General features: G+C 42.3%; 1 protein-coding gene across 2 annotated transcripts in view; it reads right to left on the minus strand.

Annotated features, from left to right (window-relative positions):
- The window catches only part of STRA6 (signaling receptor and transporter of retinol STRA6), a 73,828-nt gene that overhangs the window by 45,306 nt on the left and 5,248 nt on the right, over nucleotides 1-23,274 (minus strand). Inside the window, exon 2 of one of the 2 annotated variants that reach the window (XM_074232691.1) lies at nucleotides 4,414-4,557. In XM_074232691.1, coding sequence (XP_074088792.1) covers nucleotides 4,414-4,526 — 113 coding nt within the window. In that variant the 5' untranslated portion in view covers nucleotides 4,527-4,557. Of the gene's footprint in view, nucleotides 1-4,413; nucleotides 4,854-23,274 lie in introns of both variants that reach the window. The other variant, XM_074232692.1, reaches the window with a different exon arrangement.

The following is a 23,274-nucleotide window of genomic DNA, read 5'->3' on the forward strand; positions in this document are numbered from 1 at the left end:
CATTTGCAAAGAGCCCAACCATCACCAAAATAAGAAACCAATAGAGTATCTTCCTTAAAAATCACAGCTGAGAGAGAAGGGAAAAGTACTGATGGAGACTAAGGTCCCCAAAGTACAATATCATTACAATAAAATTGTCTTTGCAACCACAAAATAATCAAAGTCCCAGACCAATGTTTCATTTGTTTTTAGCCACATTCCCTCTATACAGCATAAGCCCAATGTAACCCAAGGATCTGGCCAATATACATTTTTTTTTTTGGTAACAGGATATGCTCCAGAGCCCATGGTTCACCAGTGCTGCCTTCAAATCTCTTACAGGTTATGAAGCTCTGGTCCCACCAATCTTCTTTCATCATCTGTCATCAGTGTCAGGGCCATCTTTGTGTAGAGGAAGAAATATGAGACTTAACAGTCCAAAGACCAGGGTTGGAGTCTACCATTAACTAGCAGCCCCACTTTGTTCTATGAAGGGAGATAGCTTCATTAGAGTCAGAAGCTGAGCCCAGTCAATTAGTCAGTCTATACACATTTATTAAATTTGCTAAATCACTGGGGATATAGAGAAAAGAGGGGGAAAAAACTTAATTCTACTTCTCTGGGGCTTAGTTTGATTTGCAAATATGGAGTTGCCTAAGCTCACCAGGTAATGGTAAAGATCAAATTTGTATAGATATGACTATGAATAGCAAAGGTAATTCTGGCTGTCATTGCCACTCTCTTGATCTCCTTGATCTATCTGTCTGACTCATCTGGAATTTATACTCAAAAGAGAGGTCAAACAGGGGCCAAGTTCAAGGATCCCAGCCTCTTCCCAACAGCAGCAAGGGGTTTCTGAATGCTGGAAAGTTGGCAAAGTGATTAGACTCTGGTCACGACCTCATCATTTTTCAATGATGATACATCCCTTTGGGGGAATGCTTAACAATCCCAAGAACACCCACTCTGTCATATTTGTGAGCCCTCCTTACACAAGACCTGACAAAACCCATCGGACAGCTCCAGTCACAGTCTTGACCTAATTTTCTTGATTTAGCTTCATTAATTACATTGATAGCCAGCTAAAATTGGTTGTTTTTTTTTGCTGGTGATAATAAGAAAAAGGGGCAGTGGAAATGTATCTGGTGGGTCTGAACAGACTACAATTCATTATGCATAATGATTTTCATGGAAGAAATAACACGTGGTACAGTTTTGGAGTCAGAAGATCTGAGTTCAATTTCTGGCTTTGCCTTTTAGTACTTGGTATGACTTTAGCCAAGTCACTTAACATCTTTGGGTTTTTCATCTACAGAATGAGTGTGTTAGATTTGTCAAGAGCTATGATTTTTATATTAATTAATATATGTGTAATGAATTTAATTATAATAATAATAATAATAATTTAGTTTCTAGAAATCTTTTTACAGGCAAGCTCTGGTCCTTGGAAAACAGTGAAAATAAAGTAGCAGAAGTCATCCATCCATCTGGCAAGGTGCTGCATTGTTTTCCCTGACCTGCACTTGCCTCTGTTAAATGAAGTGTATCAGTATAAAATGCTCTGTTTTGTTCCTAAGTCCTGTTCCGTCAGAATAATGAGGACCTTCCAAGACTATACAATCAACTTAGCCATTCCCACTGAACTCGAGGCCACCTGTGTTGTATGGACACAGGTGAGGTAATTGTGTGGTCCTGCTAGGTAGGCTTCTCCTGGGAAGACCACTCAAGCCCCAGATCGAATTGTTCTATCATGGATATTTTCTCTGCACAATCTTCAGCAAGGTAGAGCTCCAAGGCATAGAATAATGTCATGATTTACAAATTGGTTTCTTGCAAAGAAATTAATAAATAAACTGCTTACTTGTTTGCCTACACACTGTCTCTGGTCTGCTTTGTCATGCCCTGGGCAGAGACTTGACTCATTTAGCATTCCATTGACAGACTTGAAGGTCCTACACTTCTGGATCCTATGATCCCAGGACACAAAGAAAGGAATCCGGTATTCTTGGGATGGGGATGGAGGATTTGTGGACATGGACAAACATCATGGAAGGATGAGAAGTCATGTGTGGTTTGCAATGGACATCAATGGAATCACCCCCTACTGCCTACCCATATGGTAGGTATCACAGATTCATTGGGGCATTGATGGATTACCATTGTAGAAGCTAGGAGGAGCCTGGTAAGAGTTAGCTACTCCATACTCAGATTAAACTAGAGGATGAGGCTTTTGTTCTGCCTGGGAAGATATCTCCCTTCATAAAATGTCTTGGCTTTGAGGGGGACTCTCTAGACTATATTCTTGTTGTCAACTCAGATAGGGAAACAGAGGCATAAAAAGGGCATGTGATTTACTCAAAATCTTTCTTCAAGACTCCATAGACCTGGGGTGGGTAGACAGCACAGTGGATAGAGCATCAGCTCTGGAGTCAGGAGAACCTAAGTTCAAATCTAACCTCAGGCACTTAATAATTACCTAGCTATGTGACCCTGGGCAAGTCACTTAACTCCATTGCCTTGCAAAACCCCCCCCAACAAGACTCCGTAGACCCTTCTCCTTACCCAGATAGCCCAAGAAAAGAGACAGAAGTCTACTCAGTTTCTAATTAAAGGTGATACCATATTTCTATAGAAATTATGTGAGCAGATAGCAAGAGACTGGAAGCAGGTACTTTCTCCTTTGTTCAGTGTCCTAGTCTAGGACCCAAGATAGCACTAGATTAACCTTTGGCAAGTCCCTGCCCTGTGGTGGTGGGGTTCCTGTCCCTAAAATGGTTTTTTACCTCTCTTATATTCTATTCCCAGATTCTATCCTCTCCTACATTCATTTTCTCCATTCCTCATTCACTTTCTCCATTTAGTTTCTTTCCTAAAGGTGCTCTAATCCAAATGATTTATCTCCTCTCTTTAACCCCTAAACACCAAGATACTCACTGCATTCTAATTAGTGCAGAAGGGGGGAATGAGCAAAAAAAAAAGACACAAAGTCCTATTTATCAATTGCTAGCCACTATTACATTTCCAGCCTTTCCTCTGTCCCCATCAGTAAGCAGGATGATTAGAGCCTTCTGGAGTTACAGAGCCTTTCCCATAACTGGCAGAAGATAACCTCCTTTGCCTGAATAACCCAGTCCTGAGGTCCCAGGGAGTAACACTCACTAGCTGTTTTGTTTTTCCATCTCTAGTTTCTACAATTCAAATTGATGTGAAACAGATGTGAGTACAGCTGGTTCTCCAATTCCCTCACCTTACCTATTCTGCTTCCTACCTCATAAAACAGATTTGTGAGGTGGGGATGGGGCCAGACCTTGGCAGGAGGCTAGCTAGCTGTGGGAAAATGGATGAGAAGTGAATAAGAACACTACCTTCTCTGAGACCTGCCCCAGAAGAGATGATTTATCTAATGCATTCCTCACTCTTCTGACATGTTGGGAATAAACAGAGCAAAGACAAATGTGGCCAAGCCTGAGGATTCCCCTACCCGTGTGGCTTCTACCTCTCTCTCCTTCCATCTAGCTCTCTGACAAGTAACAAAGCTATTTCATTTCTGTATTAGAAGTTAGGGGACCCAGAATAGCATCAATACCCAAAGAAGCAACCCCAAATAAAAATAGCATTTCCATAATAACTTATTTCTGCTTCTGTGACTATTTCTAAGATCTCCCCTCTCCTTATTCATTCTTTGCAGATAACAGACTTTACCCAATAGAATTTTTCCTCCGTAGACCAAACTTTCTCTATATAAACTGTCAGAGCTGGAAGGGACCTTGAAGATCATAGATCATCCAGTCCAAGTCCCCCATTTTAGAGCTGAAGAAATTGAAGCCCAGAGAAATTAGATGATTTCCCCCAAGTCACACAGGTGTCTGAGGAAGGATTTCAACTTGAGACATAAGAGTCCAATTTCAGCACTCCCATTTAAAGAGGACAAAACTGAGACCCAGAGAATAAAAGCAATTTACCCCAGATCATAAAGAGAGCAAGAACTGAGACTCAACAGAACTCTCCTGCCTTCAAGTCCAGGATTTAGTGGATTATATTATGGGGGTCGGGGGTCAGGGGCTCTCTGAATAAAGAGTCTCTAGGGATAACAGAAACCCCTGCTTGGGGGTATTCTCATTATTCTGCAAAGCTTGGCAAAGCACTTTTTCATCATTTATAACTCAATAGTTTACCATACCAGCTTTTAGGAAGACCAGGCAGACAAGAAATTAAAAAAAAAGAAAAAAAAAACAATTTTATAGATAGGAAAATCGAAACCCAGGGAAAAGAAGTGATTTACCCAAGGTGGCCCAGTTAATTTTGTTGCCCAGCTGGGGCTAGAATTCCCGACTCTCTAGCAGATACCTTTTTCTCGCAACTCCTTAACTCTAAGCTATTGAGGAGCTAGTGGAAATCCCCTAGGAAGCCAGGAAAGGGAGTCTCCAAACTTACCTGTCTGGTTGAGATGTCTCTCCTCCAGAGGTAGGTTCATCAATGTACCAGTTCCCGTAGGAATAATCCTCAGGCTCCCCGGTGCTCTGGTTTGTTGATGCTAGAGATGGCATCTTCCCAGCCGATTTTCCTTTTGATCCCAGACTCAAAGTAAAAAGTTAAAAGGAATTTTGAAAAGAAAGCAAAAAAACCTCCTTGTTGTCTTAAAAAAAATAATAAAAGCGTGCAAGCAAATAAAAGACAATTCAAAACCGGCTTCTTTGTCCAAAGCCAGGGTGGGGAGAGCAGAGGTGCCCTCCGGGGGGAGAGGTAGGCAGAGTGTGCTCTCCTAGCCAGCCCGCCAGTGTGGGGAAGAGCCCCCCGGTTCAGCTGCGCATCATTCCCTCTCCACAGGGATGAGGGATGACTTCCAAAGGGAGTTGGTGGGACTTCCACAGCTCCTGGAAACAAAACCCAGAGGAGAATCCCTGACCCCCTACCCTCGCACGCACACCCACATCCTCACCCACACCCCCAACCCCAGGGAGAAAGCCAGTCGGGACTGGAAGTGAAGTGATTACAATAACTTAAGGCGGGTTTAGAGTTGGGTCCAGCCTCTGCCCTCCAAGCTCCCCCTCCTTCACCCCCTCCCTTGGGGTGAGACCTACCCTGAGGCTGCCTTTCTCAAACCCCTCCTGCTTAATGCGGGGCGGGACTGAGGAAAGGGGGCAGGAAAGGGAAATAGAGTCAAATAGGTCTCTGCAGCAAGAAGGGGAAGGAATCAGAGAGGGAAATCTAGGGGGCTAAAAATAATGAAGAAGATGGTTCCCCTTTCACCTCCTCTCAACAATCAAGGAGGAATGGAAGAAGCCAAGCATTGTAGTGGGGAAAAGAGATGAATTTGAACTTGGAGTACCAGGGCTTCCTAACCTGACTCTGACATTTCAGCTGGGCAAATACCTCTTTGTCTCTGAGACTCAGATTCCTGCTCTGTAAAATAAAGGGAATCAAAAAAATGATTGCTTAAGTGGCTTCCAGGTCTAAATTTAATAATTTCAGGATCCAAAATTTCTGGAGATTTATCATATTAATGCCAGGGTTTTCCAGTTTTTAACAGGAAAAGAACATGGACACATCTATACAAAGGAGCCATGAACAAAACAGGCATGTACACATTTGTCACACATAGACACATCCACTCATACTGATAATCCATAAATTTAGGAGTCACATACACAGTGCAAGATGACCTTGTATTTGCTTTATATGTACTATAGCTATATTTTTGAATATGCTTTTAATATTACCTTGTTCATGAATCTGTGTATCTCCTCAGAAAATGGAAGCTCTTGAGACAAGGACATTTTTCTTTTTGTTTCTCTCACCTTAGAGCCTGGGACATCTTAGGCTCTTCATCTATCCATACATATTTGTCAAATGCCTACTATGTGGCAGCTGCTGAGCTAAGTGCTGGCATTTTATGAATACTTTTTGATTGCTCAAAAGCAACCACAGGTCATAGGCACATTAATAATTAGGCACATGAACCATCTGACTTTCTCAGGCCAGAAGCCTGGTCTGAATTGGGAAGGAATTCATAAGGTTTTTGAAGTGGAAAGTGGAAAGTGGAAAGACCCGTTATGAGTCATCTGCTTCATCGACTCTCTCTGGGGAACAGATGAGGACTGAGGATGCTGAGGTTTAAGTGACTTGACCAAGGTCACACAGATGGGGAGTAGCAGAGATAGAATTTTTAACCAGATTCTCTGACTTCAAATCCAAGGCTCTTGCTATTAGTCTACTCTGTCTGGCATTCCAGACTCAATATCCCTTGAGAGCAATTTTTCTGAGTCAGAATAACAGGCACAGAGGAACCTTTGAACTTGGGCCGGTCACTCTTCAGTGACCATTTTTACAACAGTCACTTAATGAGAAAAAGTACAAAGGCAAGAGAAGAAGCCAGAGAGGAAGATGCCAGCTCCCCTGAGACCCTCAGATCTAGCCTTCTGGGCTCCCCCCCCCTAAGAGTGGCCCAGAGTCTCAAATACCTTTTTATTTCTTCCAACTGCCTAAGATAAACTGAGCTCCACCCCCCCCCCACCTTTCCCCAAGGCAGAAAATAGATTTAAATGAGAAGCAGACCCACAAGGCCTCCACTTGACATGGAGCCACCCAAAAAAAAAGAAAGGGCAAAGAGATTCTTTATCCTTCCTTCCTCCTCTCCCCTTTCAAATAAGGTTATTTGTCTGTGGCTCTCTAGCCCTCCCATGCCCACGTGTTGGAGTGTGTGTGTGGGGGGGGGGGACTGTAGAGAAGGAAGGCAGAGATAGTAAGAAGGGGAAATGGGGAGAAGGGGGACCTAAGGAGATAAGAGAAGGATGGAAAGGGGAAAAACTGATGGGGAAAAGAGAGCAGAGAGTAGTCAGGGAAGGAAGATGGTGGCCCAACAAAGAGCAAAGAAAAGCAATCCATCTCAAACTTTATCCCAAAGCCTGTGAAAAATGAAGAATACTAATAGGATTTTGACAGGGAGCTTAGAGATTTTACAAGCAGGAAAAGGCCTCCAGTGACTTTAGTAGCAGTCTGGATTTCTTCCTAGACCTAGAACTCAATATTTTTGTTCTCCTTCCACTAACCTTTGGAGATTGGAGTAGAAGATGCCATTTAAACTGGACTTTGAAGGAAGAAAGGGGCCAGGAGGGAGGGATCAGAGAGATTTGTGTATATCTTGTTCCCACACTAATCTGTAAACCCATTGATGGCAAGGTACAGTTGGTATCAGTATTAATTATAACACAAGTCAATTGACTTTTCACTTATGAAAGCATGTTGCTAGGTGATTGGAGATACAGAGATGAAATGAAAAACAGGCTCTGGCTTCAAGGAGATTATACTTTTATTATTGATAATCACCAGTATATAGAGAGCACATTAAGGATTAGGATATCCTTTATAAGTATATTTGATTTGAGGAATTATAATCCTGTGACATGGGTTATGTCATGCCATTTCAATTTTATGAATTTGAAACTGGTTTAATATGACTGATTGGGTCCATGGTCACATAGGAAATGTTGCAGTCAAGTCCTCAAGATCATTGGGCTCCAAATCCAGTCCTCCACCCACTAGGCCAGGATACTTCTCAGTATCCTATGAGTTCCCTTCCAATGAGAGAGGCTATGATTCTGTTGGGGAGGGGGGGGTCTCAAGTCTTTTTCATCCACAGTATCTACAGTAGCATGGCAGTACCTTCCATCATGCTGATCCCTCTCCTCTTTTTAAGGAAGGTTCTTGATCTCCTGGTTTGGATTACATAGTAACTTACTACATTTTCCTTGCCATCTCCTGAAGGAGCACACTTTCCTGGATTTCCTGGAGATCCATTTGGTCTTCCCAGCTAAGGTTTACTAAATCATCATTTCCTCCCTGCCTCCTGCCACAGAAATATAATGTAGATATAAGTCAGTCAAACCCAATGATAGATCCATCTAGAACAATCTTGATTAGGATAGATGATGAATAAACTCATTGTTCTTAGTCAGCAATGGGGCAATATTATGTAAATGGGAAAAATCCTGGACTTGGAATCAAGAGCACTGGTTCTAGTTCCAACTCTGCACTAATTAGTTGTATCACCTTAGCTCAATTACATTATGTCTCTAACTAAATGATCATAATTTTCCTCATTTTTGAAATGAGGAGATTAATCAGAATTTGAAGATTCCTTCTAGCTCTAACATTCTGTGCATCTCCTTTGGCAAGTCAAGGGAATTCTCACTCTAAATGAAACCACAGGACCAAAGGAAATGGCATTTCTTGACATGTGTATTTATGTAGTGTTGCAGGACTCATGATGAGCATTTTCAAAAAGACAAGCATTAAGATAATTGCTGCTTAAATGTCAATAGAGGCTGTCTATTATATGTTGTATTCAGTTGATTCAGTTTTGTCCAACTCTTTGTGACTCCATTTGGGGTTTTCTTGGCAAAGATATTGGAGTGGTTTGTCATTTCCTTTTCTTGTTCATTTTACAGATGAAGAAACTGAGTCCAACTGGGTTAAATGACTTAAACAGGGTCACACAGCTAGATTGGATTGCCTATATCACAGGAGGATTATGATTCCTCAAATGAAATATCCTTGTAAAGAACTTTTCTAACCCATAATGTGCTCTATACATGCTTCAATTCCTTGAAGTAGATAATGTTTTTCATTTCATCTCTGTACCTTCAATCACCTAGCAACGCGCCTTATAAAGGATTAGCTGATTGACTTGTGTTATTATTAATACTGATACCAGCCATACTCAGCCATCCATGGGTTTACAGACTAGTCTGAGAACTAGATGTACATAAGTTTCTACAGTCTCCATCACACTGGTTACCAGGTGTGGAGGTGAGGTTGGATTTGACTTGGGGTCTTCCTGATTTCAGACCTAGCACTGATTCACTTAACTTGCCCTCTCTGTTGTATATACACGGTGTAAAATGTATGCAATGCTCTATCCTATTCCATCTCCATTTCTCTTGTCATGATGAGGCAATAACTGCATTCAATTATGTTACAGAAGCTAAGGAGATAGAGAAATCCTATAAAGAATTCAATTAGACCCTTCTGGCTCTTTTTTAGTTCTTTTAGACACAGATCATGGGGGGCTGTGCCCTTCTCCCCATTGCCATGCTCCCACCTCCTCCTGGGATCACTCAGAACAACTGCACTGGACTAACCTATATGAATGCCCCCCATTCCTCAGTCTGCTGCGAGTGCCGGGTCCTTCTTTAGAGCTCTGGCTCCACACATGCTTTGGAGGACACTTTCTGTTCCAGAGATTCTCTGATTCAGCAATCCTAGGCTCCACATCATTCCCTAACCCCTAGGCTGGTTTCCACTAGCCTTTGGTAAGAAGACTTCCCACTTCTGGAACTTGTTCTTTCTGTGTAGTATGCTGATATTATCATGCAACAATAACACACCAGTCTTTCTCTCCAGGCAAGAGCAGGGCTCTCTGTGTTCCTATTACCTTTACTCTGGGAAGAGTCCAGCCTACCTTCAGGGCCAGGGTCAATATTAGTATAATCATCAGTTTGATCAAGTTTTTCATAGCTCCCCACTCCCTCCAGACATGAACAAATTCCTCATCTTCCTTTCTCAATTGTATAGTCCCAAGACAAGATGTCCCATAGGGTCTCCTTCTCTAGGTAGTTTCCCTTGCTCCATTCCCTATTCCTAACCCAAGTGTACATTCTAACATATTAGTCAACAATCACATTTATTAAGAACCTAATAAATGCTTGATGAATTTAACTAAATTTCACTTTTTCAAGGTCCTGTTTCCAATGACCTGCTCCCAGAAATGAAATATTCCAATTAGCTTATTCACCCAAAAGGAGGCAGATAGTGACAGAGCCTTCAGAGGACCTGAATTCACAACCCAGTCTGGGTCATTTACTAGTTGGGTTCCCTTGGACAAGATTTTAACCATCTCTTCAATGGTAAAACTCTTGAACTGCCTACCTTCCAGAAAAATCCTTTTGTATTCCTTAGGGTCTAGCCCAGGGGTGGAGAATGTTTTTTTCTGCCAAGGTTCATTTGGATATTTATAACATCATTCAAGCGCTTATCAAAATTATCAGCTTAAAAAGGTATTGAATTTACCTTGTTAGTTCTCAGAAGGCAAAGAACCAGGAGCAATGGGTGCAAAATTATAAAGAAGGAAATACAGGTTTGATTTCAGGAAAAACTAAACAAACCAACCTTCTTTAAAAATTGCAGGCATCTGACAATGAAGGAGATGGTTTCAGAAAAAATTGGGGAAGATTTGCATGAGCTGATGCAAAATGAAGTAAGCAGAACCAGATGGACACAGTAACAGCAATATTATTTAATGAGCCACTGTGAAAAAATTAGTTACTCTGATCAATGAGCAAAGTGCCTCGCAATTAATAAATACTAGTGATGGATTGATTGATACAATGATCCATGACAGTTCCACAGGACTCATGATAAACAATGCTAATCACCTCCAAAGAGAGAAGAAGTAATGGACGGAGTGCAGATCGAAGCATATTTTTTCACTTTATTATTATTCTTTTTCTCTTCCCTCCATCCTCCCTGCCTCCTGCAATGGCTAATGTGGAAATATGTTCTGCATGACTTCCTATTAGCATGTTTCTTCTTGATGAGTGAGGGAAGGAGTGAAGAGAGGGAGAAAATTTGAAACTGAAAATAAAAATTAATTTTTTTAAAACCACATAGTTTTCCCTAATAATTGTTTGCATTTTGATGCTGTTGTTGTTTGTCCTCCCTTTAATCCAAATTACTTTCATGCCATAACAACACTTCCCTGATGTCATGGTCTTCTCTGAGATTGAAGGACAACTGCTTACTCAGAGAAAACCAATGCCATCACAGGGTATGACTTGACTCATCCAGGAATAGGATTTAAGTGAGGCAGAGTTGCACTAAATATTTTGATAGATAATATCTGACAGAAGTCAACTATTACGTCCCCCTTGAAGGTTTACAGAGCATTCTACAACTAGTTCATTAGTGTGATAATCTTCAGAAGCAGACGCTACAGGCGCTTGGAATGTCATCTGATGTGTAAGAGAACTGAGTCTCAGTGGTGAAGGGATTGTGAATCATTTTGATGCTAGTTAGAATAAGAGGCAGGATTCAAACTCAGGTCTCTTCTGACTCCAAGCCCATACCTCCATATTATATCACAGGAATGAAGTTTATAGGCTCATAGGCATAGTGTGTTTATATCTTAGAGGATGTTGTAGTATTGTAGTATTCTTAGTCCAAGTCTCTTCATTTTAGCAGTCTAGGAACTTTAAATAACCCATCCAAGACCATACAGGTAAGAAAAAGGAGGAATCCATCTCTTCTAACTCTAAAGTCTATGCTTTTTCATATAATCTTTATAAATGCATAGATTTTTGGAGATGATGGTGGTGTCTCATTGTATTTATTATTTTTGTTTTTTTTCTTGCTAGAAGATTCCATGCTCCATAATATATTATTATTTATTTTATGGTAAATCAAATCACTTGTGTCCTAAGAAAGGCTCAGAGATCCACAAATAGACAAAGGGCCTAATTTTCAAAATCAGCTGTGGGCACACATTCTTGCCTTGTCTAGACTGAAAATGGAATGGCCTCACCCAGTTAAGGGGATGCTACAGCTTCCAGAGGCAGCCCAACTCATTTGGGGATTGCTCTGGTTGTTAGAAAATGTGTCCTTCTTTGAAGCCAAAATCAGCCTCTCTTCATCTTGTAGAAGCTCCATCCATCTTCTGGGGTCAAGTAGAATCCATTTCATCTCTCTCGCACATGGCAGCCCTCCAAAGGAGGTTTGAAGGTTTGAAAGAGTCTCTAATATCTGCCCCCTACATTCCCTTGTTAGAAGCTTGACCTTGATCACAGATGTACCCCTGGACTCCCTCCTCCTGGAAAGGCAGGTTCTCCAGAAAGCCCCTGCCAAAATGTAATTACATTTCCCAGGAGGGGAAGAGAGAGAGAGAGAGAGAGAGAGAGAGAGAGAGAGAGAGAGAGAGAGAGAGAAAACAAACACACACACACACACACACACACACGCACATGCACACACACACACACACACACACACACACACACACCAGATTAGTTTATCAAATTAACTAGTTGTCACCCTGGAAGGCAGAGAGCAAGGCCCAAGAGACAAAGACAATTGTTTACCATAGATGGTGTTTGGCAGGTTGGCAGGTGTTCACCCCTCTACTAGGTGATGAGATACTGGAGGGAGGGGAGTCTCATGTACCTATGCATCCTCACCCCCAACCCTGGGTCCTACCTGGAGAAGTCATTGAATAAATGGCTGCTGAATTGGATGGGCAGGTAGGTTTTCCACCAATTTGAAAACAGAGAGCATCTGGTTCAATCCTATCCCAATAACAAGCATCATCTTTCCTTTGCTGAAATACATTCACTGCTGGGAAGCTTACTCCTTTAGGAGTAGGCCCACTTAATAGTTGGCTGTTTTTTCCCTTACAATGAGTCTACACCTACCTCTTGATAACTCCCTGCCCCTTGGGACCAAGCAGAAAAAGTCTGATATATTTGAAGACAACTAAAGTGACCCCTAAGCCTCTTCCAGGATAGATAGCCTCGGTTCCTGTCGAGATGAGAAGGAAGAAGGGAAAATCCAGGAGCCCATGATGCTGCTCAGGGAGGTCTCTGGGAGGTGGGCTGCTGCCTTGCAGGTGCCCTCGCCTTGGGGTGAGGAGTATGGGTAAGGGGGCTATCTTTTGGCAAATTTTCCTGATCACCCAGTTATGCCTGGTAATCAGGTGTCCAACGCCTACCACAGTGTCTGGATACAGTTGTCATTCAGTTATTTCAGTCCCGTCTGACTCTTCATGACCCCATCCGGAGTTTTCTTGGCAAAGATACTGGAGTGGTTTGCCATTTTCTTCTCACCTCATTTTTACAGATGAAGAAACTGAGACTGACAAACTGTCTGCACTTCTGGTCCAGAAACTGAAGATAGTCTAAAGCTTAGGTCAAATCCCATTCCATTCTTCATGGAGTTTAGAGAAAATAACAAATTTACAGATCATTAGAATATATTAAAGTCATGGAGAGTGCCTACACAGGAAAAGACACTGCCAATGGGGAGGATCAAAGCAGGCATCTCTTAGGGTTTAACATTGAAAGTGAGTTTTAAAAGGTCAGTAATAAAAAGGGAAGATACTTTCCTGAGTATGTGTTTCAGATGATTCTGTGTTGGGCAGTTCATTCTAGATTCCCTGTCTGGTGAAGTAGCAGGGCAGTTGGGGTACAGTTGAAAGAGCCCTAGCTCTGGAGGTAGAGGACCTGGGTTCAGATCAGAGGCCAACTCAGAGGAGCTTGTCTACATCAGAGTAGATTGTTAAATTTTTCAGTTTGAACATCACAAATCTGATCTCAGCCTATGGTTTCGTGACTGTTTAGACTTAAGAAAATGATAGATAAAATTTTAATAGTATAGATTGAATTAAAAAGCATGCCATGTGTACTTTTTATTCCCAGAGAGCTAGTTTTTAAATATTTATCAGCCCATCCCTGGTTTGAATCCTACTCTCCGTGGATACTGCTCTGTAAACATAGAAAAGAATTTAACGGAAGCTAGATGTTATAGATAGAGGAATAGATTTAGAGTCTTCTTGACTCAGGAAGTTCCTGCCTCAGACACTTACTAGCTGTATGATTGTGGGCAAGTCACTTAGCCTCTCCCAGCCTCAGTTTCCCTGTCTGTAAAATGAAGTTGAACTTGCCTCCTAGATAGATTATTGTGAAGCTACAGTGAGATAGCATTTGTAAAGCATTTTGCCAACTTATATAAGAGCATTAATAAATGTTAGTTAATTTTTTATTGAACTTCCTAGGGGCCTCAGTTTTCTTATTTGCAAAATAATGGATCAAAGCAATGCTCAGAGATACCTCAGAGCAGTCATCTGAATGCAATAGCTTAGAGCAGAAAGAGTAGGGTATAGGCTGGTGTGGTTCAGGAAGCCTTCCTGGAGGAGGTGGTAGTTGAATTAACTTATCCCCTGCCTGTGTACCAAGCATAAGAGTCTTCAGGAGGATGGCTGATACAGATCTCAGGATTAGAAGGGCCCTTAGAGACCATCTATATTAGGATAATACCTTCATTTTATAGGGGAGTAAACTGAGACCCAGAAAGGGGAATCTCCAGTGACACTGTTAGACTAGCTACACAGGACTCATGAGCAGGCATGGGGTAAAGTGCCCATCCTAGTAAAATGTTTCTTGGCTGGAGTAAAGGGGGATACCCTAAAAAATTCCTTGTCCATGGATGGAGAGAAGCCTTTGTCCTCTGGGCCCAGCCTGGACCTTCCTTCCCTTCCCCAGGGGCCCAGGTTCTTCAGACCATGAAGGACCAGGGACAAGGCTTCCTCTCTCCCTCCCTCCTGCTGTTTTCTTTCCTGTTGATTAAACTCAAGGAATTTTAACTACTGGGAAAACAAGACCTGCCTTTTCCCCTCAGCCCAATCTGCAAAATCCATTTTTATCAAAAGCCACAAAGGGCAAAGAGAAAAAAACTGAGGAGCTAAAAATAGTTCAGAGAGAGGGGGAGAGAGAGAGAGAGAGAGAGGAGAAGAACCAGACAGGCAAGGATAAGCAAAGAAAAGCTATCTGGATCCCAGAGCCCAGGATAAATCCAGGAGAGCCAGGTTTCCCCTGGCCCCAAGTGTCACCTGCAGCAGGAGGTAGAAAAATAAGAGTCTCTTCCATCTCTAACCCAATATGGGTTGGCAGGTTCCCCTCTGCCCTCCCCCCAAACTGGTGCTTGGTCACAGACCAGCCTCTAACCCTGGCATCCGAAGAAAGCTCAGGTCCTTCTCTATGACCCCCAACCACAGATAGCATCCCAACTCTCTCCATAAAGTGACCCTCAATCCCAGGCTCAAACATCCTCTAACCCTAGTCACTCACTGCCCCCTGATCCTATCCATGTTTGACATGTGACCACAGGCACGAGGGCTGATGAACTAGAGCGTGGAGGTCTCAGGGCAACCCATGCCCTGCTAGCCATTCACAAGAAGTATTGTCTGACATTATCAGCTACTTACCAGGACCTTCATTCAATGTGCAAGGGAACCCCCATTCCCTAAGGAGACAGATCCAGAGATCCAAAATGAGGGAGGTTTGAACAGGGTGAGGGCAAAGTTCCAGAAGGGAAAAACAAATTGGGGAACATAAGGATGGGAAGAGTCCTGTAGAAGATGCAGACAAAAAAGTTTCTGCTCAATAGAACTTCCTAGCAATTTAATCTGCCCCCCAAAGGAATAGGCTGTCTCCAAAGGAATGAGCTCCCTATCCCTAAAGAAGATGAAGGAGAGACTGGGTAACCGCCTTTCTTGCATTCTTGCATCAGTCAGGATAATGAAATGGATATCTTTACAGGTCATTTGGAGTTGTAAGATTCTGAAATTTTATGGGACTAGACATTTTCTTCCTTCTAAGTGTGATGACCAAGGTGAGAATGAATACAGCAAAGGGTGAAATGAACTACTGCCCAGGGACCTCATCATGTCACCTTTCAAAGGTTCCTAGGTTCTGGTTTTCATTCCCTGACCAGCCTTGGGCAAGAACCTGGGAGTCCTTGTCCTAGGTTAGTCTACTTTCTCTAATGCCATCTGACTGGCATTAAGTCAGACTCATTAGATGTGTCACTCCTTAGCTCAAGAACTTTCAATGACTCCCTATTTCCCAGTAGACCAAGTTTATAATCCTCAACTTGATATTTAATGCTCTTCATAATCTTGGCCAACCCAAGCTGTCCCATGATTCCCTATCATACCACTTCTATTGCAGCTTAGAAAGGTCTCCTCCCTATCCAAGACTTCCCAGGTCTCAGTTTTCTCATCTCTAAAATGAGGGACTTGGATTAGATAGCTTCTGAAGTCCCTTCCAATGCTAAATTTATGGAATTACGATCCCTCCCCTCCTTACATTTTGTTTGCTCCCATTTTCAGGCATTAGTTCATAAAACTCCCCTTGCCAACAAGGACACCCTATTTTTTTCCTGATATGCATCCATCCATCCTTCATGGATTAGCTGAAACCCTACTTTGCCTTGTCTTTCCTTCTCATCCCACTCTCTCTTTTCTGTGACTTCCCAAGCTTGCCAACCCCTGAAATTTAATAATGAGGAAGCTCTCCTACCATTGAGTGCCCCTTCTCCCTAGAGAGCCCTGGGCCCACACCAAAAACAGAGGGATCCTTGTCTCAGCCCAAATAGAAAGTCTCCCCCCAACCATTTGCCTGAAACCCAATCCATTTCACCCTGGGTCTAACCTCTGAGGAGAAGCCCCTCCTCCAGTTTAGATCAAGGGAGGGCCCCCCTGGACGGGCCCCAGATTGATGGTCTCAATAAGCCCCCTTCCCCACTTCATTTGTCACCATCCATCACTCCTTGGGGGTGGAGAGGGTGAACCAGTTGCTATCTTGCTCAGATGAATTTCACAGAGGGGGTGGAGGGAAGGGCACGGAGAGGGGGTGTCTCAGCAGCCCAGTGGCGTTTAATAAAGATGATAAACATCAGGATGCTCTGGGCCCTGTGGATTTTGAAGATTTAATTTCATTCAATTTGACTTTGGACTTGGGACTTCAGAATTGTGGTCTGGTCCTTTGGATATTAAAAGGTTATAAAAAGATGACCTCTGAGATCTCTTTCAGTTCTGGATCTATTCCCCAAAGATAAGAAGGCCAGGGGGGGGGGGCAGGCAGGTGTCTTCAGAGAGCCTCTCTGCCCTCCCCAGAATGCCCTTCATCTTTCTTCAGAAGATTGGAGTCTAACCTAGGGCTAAGCATCATGAAAAGCTATCTTTGCTGGTCCTTTCCCCTCAAGAAAGGGCCCCCTGGGCAGGGTCTAACCCCTCCCAACTCACAACGGGCTCCCTCTTAGCCATTAGCCTCCAGAAGGATGTTTCCCCTCCCCCATAACACAAGAAATCATGGCAAAATGAAATCATGAGTCCAAGCACATCTTCTACCCTTGCTCCCCAAACACAGAAAGTTCTCTTCATCATCGAGGTAGTGAAAAGAACACTGGGTTTGTGGTCAGAAGATCTGGGTTGGAATTCTGGTGCCTATTTGACTGACCTGGGATAAGTTCTTGAACCTCTCTGGCCCTGGGTTCTCTCTTCCATTGAGAAGCAAGGTGGAGAAGGGGGTGGAATAGAAGATATCTAGGATGCATTCTGAGTCTGAAACTATGTTTGCCCATAGCAAGGGACTGCTGGAGTTGGTCACTGAGACCCATGGTTCAGTGTGCTCCAAGTTGGCCTCCAGAATATTGGCTTTATTCAGAAGTAGAGATGGTGGCAGGGTACAGGAATGTGCCATCATCCAAGACTTTTCCTCTCCTAGAGAGAGACTGAGATATCTTTATTTTTATTTTTGAAGAGATACATAGAAAGATGGATGGATAGACTGATAAATGATAGGAGATAAAGGCAGGGAGGAAAGAAGGAAGGAGGGAAGGAAGGAAGGAAGGAAGGAAGGAAGGAAGGAAGGAAGGAAGGAAGGAAGGAAAGGAAGGAAAGGAAGGAAGGAAAGAAAGAACAGAGAGAGAGATAGATTTGAACCCATGACTTGTAAGGTTGTTTTGAGCTCTGAACTTCCTCTGATCTCCCTTTTGCAATGAAGGAAACAGAGTCAGGGTCACATAATATCATGGGAACAAAAGTTGTACTCTGAGTTCAGAATTCTTTTTCACCATCTGCCTTGATGTCCCTGGGATGAGTTTTCAATTCTTCCTCTAAATGAGAAGTTTGGGCTAAGTGAACTTTGAAGACCCTTCCAGCTCTGACATGTTGGGATTCTGTCTTGATCCTTTGCCAAGGACCAGGCCTGTGGGCAGACTCCATCCGCCCCACCCAGAAGGGGATCCTACTCCCCCCCCACGCTATTTCCCTGTTTCCACATCTCCCAGCCTCCTCTTCCCCTGCCCCCAATCAGATGATGGTTCCAGGCCAGCAGAATCCCATGCCTTCCCCTCCCTTCCCTGCCTGCTCCAGACACAGCCGCCTTTTCATCCAACCTGCCAGAGGTGTGGTTGGCCTCAAAGGCAGCAGCACACAGAGTCCTTTGAGAAGGAGGTGGAGCCTGGGCAGCTGCCAGCTCCCATTCTCTGAGCGGGAGATGCTGGCCTGAGAGGAGAGGCCAGCTTCTGGCTCAACATCAGGGAGAGAGGCACAGGGAGGGAGTGGTGCACCTGGGGACCTGAGGGAAGAGCCCCCCACCCCAGCTACAAACAGCTCCTATTGTGGGTGGAAACTTCAATTCAGAGTGGACACAGAGCCAGAGAATTCTAGGGTTGGAAGAAATCCATCACTTTTCTCATTTCACAAATGGGGGAAGTTGAAATACAGTCTCAGACACATTAGCTATGTGACCTTGGTCAAGTCACTTAACCTCTGTTTGCCTCAATCCCAGAGAGAAGGAAATGGCAAACCACTCCAATATATCTTTGCCATAGACAATAATGAAGTGCTTAGGGTCATAAAGATCCATACATGACTGAAGAACACCGGGTACCAGAGGCAAAGTTTGAACCAAGACCCCTGAGTCAGTGTTATTTCTCATATACTCCTCAATTGAGTTTATAAAGACAATTCCCTTGAGACCACTGTAGGGAACCTCATCCCCAGAACTCCCAGAAGATAGTAACAACTCTGCCCAGAGGATGAAAATGTGACCCCTTCTTAGTGTGGTGCAAGGACAGGCTCTCAAGTCCCCAAGTACAGACTCCAGGAGTTGAAACTCTCCCAGAGTTCAATTGAGCTTTGTTCAGGGCTTCTGGTCATGACAAGAGGGGTTATCAGCTTAAGTATTTAGCAAAGGATTAATTTATCAGATGCTGATTACAATCCCTGGTGGCAAGAGCCCAGTTCAGAGCCTCTCTATTCCTGGAAACCGTCCTTTGCTGCTCTAGCCCTCACAGATTCTTCCTCTTCCAACCTTATTCAGCCCCGATCACCTGTACCCCATCTTACCTGATGTTATTGATGAGGGACTCCTACTGGCATATTATTGCAGTTGGGGAAAGAAGGGAGATACAGACTATTTACACAGATTCTAAAAGGTTTCCCCATAGGTCTGGATCCCCCCTCTGACTTCTTACCTAGAGGGCTGAGTTATATTCAGATGGTGATGGATTTATGCTTTTAAAAGTTCCTGAGTCCATCACCATTGTATTTCCCCTTACCCTCAGCCCTTAGAAACAATTAGCTCAAAGCTAATTTACTACATGCAGAAAAATCATTTACTACAGACAGAAAAAATGGGGCAAGATCATGGAGAAAGAAGGATTATTACTGAGGAAAAAGTTTGGAGATGGGAAAGAACAGACCATGTGGGGCAGCTAGGTGGCACGGTGGATAGAGCACCAGCCCTGGAGTCAGAAGAACTTGAGTTCAAATCCGGATCAGACACTTAATAATTACCTAGCTGTGTGACCTTGAGCAAGTGACTTAACCCATTGCCTTGTAAAAACAAAAACAAAAGAATAGACCATGTAAGAAAAACAAAAAAGAATGTATGTGTGGTACCCAGATTGTGTTCAAGACATCTGTGAATGAATAGATAAAGGAAGAAAAGGAAATCTGCCTCAATGGTGCTAAACTGAAGGTCCGAGTTTCTTGATCCAGAAGGTCTCTAGAACTCTGCCCATAAGATACTCAGAAGGAATCACAGTTATAGTTAGATAAAAGCAGGGCCTAGGAGGAAGGGAATAATAATGATGGTCAGTGACTCCTTCTAAGGAGGGAGTGGGAAGTGGCCATATAGACCTCATGGGTAATGGGGAAGTGGATTGTCATCGTCTCTCTGAGATGGGATTGGGCCTGTTTCAAGACTCACCAGCTGCTTCCCATTCTCCTGATTCATGTGCAAATAAAAACCATAGTGAGAGAACCCAAGAGCCAATCAACCAACAAACTCATCATATCGACCTGGCACTGGGATAGATGCTGGGGATGCAAATATAAATAAGTGAAAACATTTCTATTCACAAGATCGTTCTCTGCTAACTCTGAAGATTCAAGTAGGAAACTGAGGCTATGGGAGCACAGGCTGAGTTAGTTTCTGAAGAAAGTACATCAGATTTTTAGTTAGAAAACCTGGGTTCACAACTCACTACTCTTTGCCCATGTAACCTTCAGAAGATTTCTTCATATTTCTGAGCCTCAGTCTCCCCATCTGTAAAATGAGGGAACTAGATAATCTCTAGGGTCCTTCACAACTCTAAAACTAATGACCAAGAATCACAGATTTAGAGTTAGAAGAGACCCTTAGATGTTAGTATATCCTTAGTATACTTGTGCCAGAGGGCTGAATCCCAGAAGTCAAATGTTTGACTAAGCCCGTCCCTGAAAAATTAATGGCAAAGGGAGGAATTCCACTCAGGTGCCCTGACTCCAAAGAAAGCACTCTTCTTCTTAACAGGCCTGATTATTGGGAAGAAAGAAAGAATGTGTGGAATGAATAGCGGGGTCATTAAATGACATAACAAAGGAGGATTTGGTTTTCTGGGCCAGGGATTGTGATCCCTGAACAAAGGGCTTCTAGCAAAAGAGTAAATCCCCATAGATGGGGAAGAACATGCTTGGCAGGACAATTGCTAGCCTAATCAAGAAGAATTGAAATTGAAATCTGAAAGTGAAGGAGAGGAAAGTCCAGAGAGGATGGTGAGACAATTTTTAATTGGAAAGAATCTCCTAGACTAGCTAGTCCAATTCTACCATATTATAGTTGAGAAAACAAAGTCCCAGAGAGGAATCACATAGGTGACTAGTGGCAGAGTTCAGATCTCCCTCCTGATTCCAAATGCAAGATGCTGTCTGCTTCCCCATGAGGTCTCATAGGCAGGTGCTCTGGAGGTCCACAGATTTGGCAGAGAACAAAACAGTGTATGAAGGATGTGGGATTTCTCCAATGAAAATGACAGGAAAGAGTATTGGGAAAAATGCTTCCAGCCTCAGCCATCTCCCCCTCTCTCATTATTGTTGATGGGATTCATTTATACTATGGAATTTATATCAAATGAACTTTTGTTGTCACCCTAAGATTCTAGAATATCCATAAGCAACTAAAGAGATTTGATTTATTATTATTATTTTTAACAAAAGGGGGTATTGGGGCAGCTAGATGGTGCAGTGGATAGAGCACTGGCTTTGGAGTCAGGAGGACCCGAGTTCAAATCTGAACTTGATAATTACCTAGCTGTGTGACCTTGAGCAAGTCACTTAACCCCACTGTCTTACCAAAAAAGGGGGGAAAAAAAGAACAAAAGAAGGTATCACTAAGACCAGTTAGAATAAGACCTGTGCTTGTGTAAGTCTATATGGGCATATATTTTTTTAATTGTGAATTTTTAAAATTCTGAACTAGAAAATCTTCAGCCTCACTAGATAGCAGAATGGATAATAAGCTGCATTTGGAGTCAAGAGGACTTGAGTTTGAATCCTGCCTCAGACATTTACTAGCTGTGTGAATCTGGGCAAGTCATTTAATCTCATGACTTCAGTGTCCTCATTTGTAAAACAGAGATAATAACAGCACCAACTTATCATAGAAATTAAGATACCATATATATTATATATATTATATATATAAAGGGTTTTTGCAAATCTTAAAGCACTAAATAAATGTCAGCTATTATTACTATTATTATTAATAACAAATGGATTTTCTATGAACAAAGACAAGAAAATTGAAATTATTTATAACTTCTCTTAAATATAAATTATCTAGATATGCAGGTCTATAATTCTACACCTAGACATTCAGTAGCAAAACAGATATTGAACTATTCTTAGTAAACCTTCAAATATTGCATAGGTATCAATTATTCTTGAAGTGATGATGTCTTATATACAGAATACAGTAGGTATATATTGTTTGTTGAACTGAATAAGAAACTCCATTCTGCTAAGAGCCTCATTCTTTTAAAAGCAGACAAATTCTTGACTTGTCTTGATGACAACTTTATCAGACTTAATTTGACCAACATGGTACCTAAGTGAACTGCCTAGGCACAGAAATGATACCAAAGAACAAAGGTCAAAGACCATGAAAAGCAAGAATGAGTCAGGAGATTCCCAAATAAACAACACTGGACATGATCATGCTCCAAGTAATATGAATCCCATGGGTGTCACCCATTCATGCACCAGTGTGCACCAAAACTGATTTTGTTGTTTCTAGTAGTATTAATCCTCTCCACTCTACCATTTTAATAACCATAAATAGGCTCTGACTTCTATTTTCTGCTTTTCATCTTCTTCCTCTCTGTAATGATCCTGGAGACTATGTGGAACATATTTACAACTTCTATTGATTGGCCTTGACTAGGACCAAGTTAGTGAAGCAAAAGTGATGGGAATCTTGTAATTCATTGGAAGAAAGAAAGAGAATGCCAATCTTAGTCTGACATGGATCTAAGAGTTTGGAAAAGCAGATTTGAAACCAGTAGATAGGCAGGCAAATGGATGATTGGATAGGTGGATGGAGGCAGAAGACAGATTTATAGATAGTCATAGATTAGATTGATTGAATATGGATAAAAATAATGTGTGTGTGTGTGTGTGTGTGTGTGTGTGTGTGTGTGTGTGTGTGAGAGAGAGAGAGAGAGAGAGAGAGAGAGAGAGAGAGAGAGAGAGACAGAGACAGAGACAGAGACAGAGACAGAGACAGAGATAGTGCCAGAGCCAGAGGCAGAGAGAGACAGAGAAAGACAGGGAGAGAAAGAAAGATTCAGAGAGAGACAGAGTCAGAGAGAGACAGAGAGAGAGAGAGAGAGAGAGAGAGAGAGATATTGAGAGAGATAGATTGAGAGAGATAGAGAAAGAATCCTACAACACCTCGGGATGGAAGGTTCTTAGAATGAAATTTTGAAAATGTAACCATTAATCCCATTAATGCAAATGATGAATCCCTTAAAGCGGTCATATTATTTGAATTTGCAATGCATATTTTCATTGAACTTGACCTAATTACCATATTTTACATAATTTTAAATTTAAATACAGAGAATCCAAATACATGTGACCCCTTTATAGGATTCATTATTCACAGAAATCAGGACCTCACTGGATCCAGTTGCTATCTTGGAAAATGCTGAATTTGGAGGACATAGATTTAATTCTCAACTCTGATATTTACTTCTTGAGTGACCCTGTAATTTCTCTTCTTTAGGCTTCAGTTTCCATGTCTATGAAATGTGGAAGAGGTCAGACTACATTACCTCTAAGACTTTTTTCTAGATCTATGAACCTGAAAAAAAAAAAACCCATGTGGTTGCATAGGGAACTCTCCAATACATTTAGATTTT

Source organism: Macrotis lagotis, chromosome 4 (assembly GCF_037893015.1).
Source record: "Macrotis lagotis isolate mMagLag1 chromosome 4, bilby.v1.9.chrom.fasta, whole genome shotgun sequence".
NCBI classification, from domain to species: Eukaryota; Metazoa; Chordata; class Mammalia; order Peramelemorphia; family Peramelidae; genus Macrotis; species Macrotis lagotis.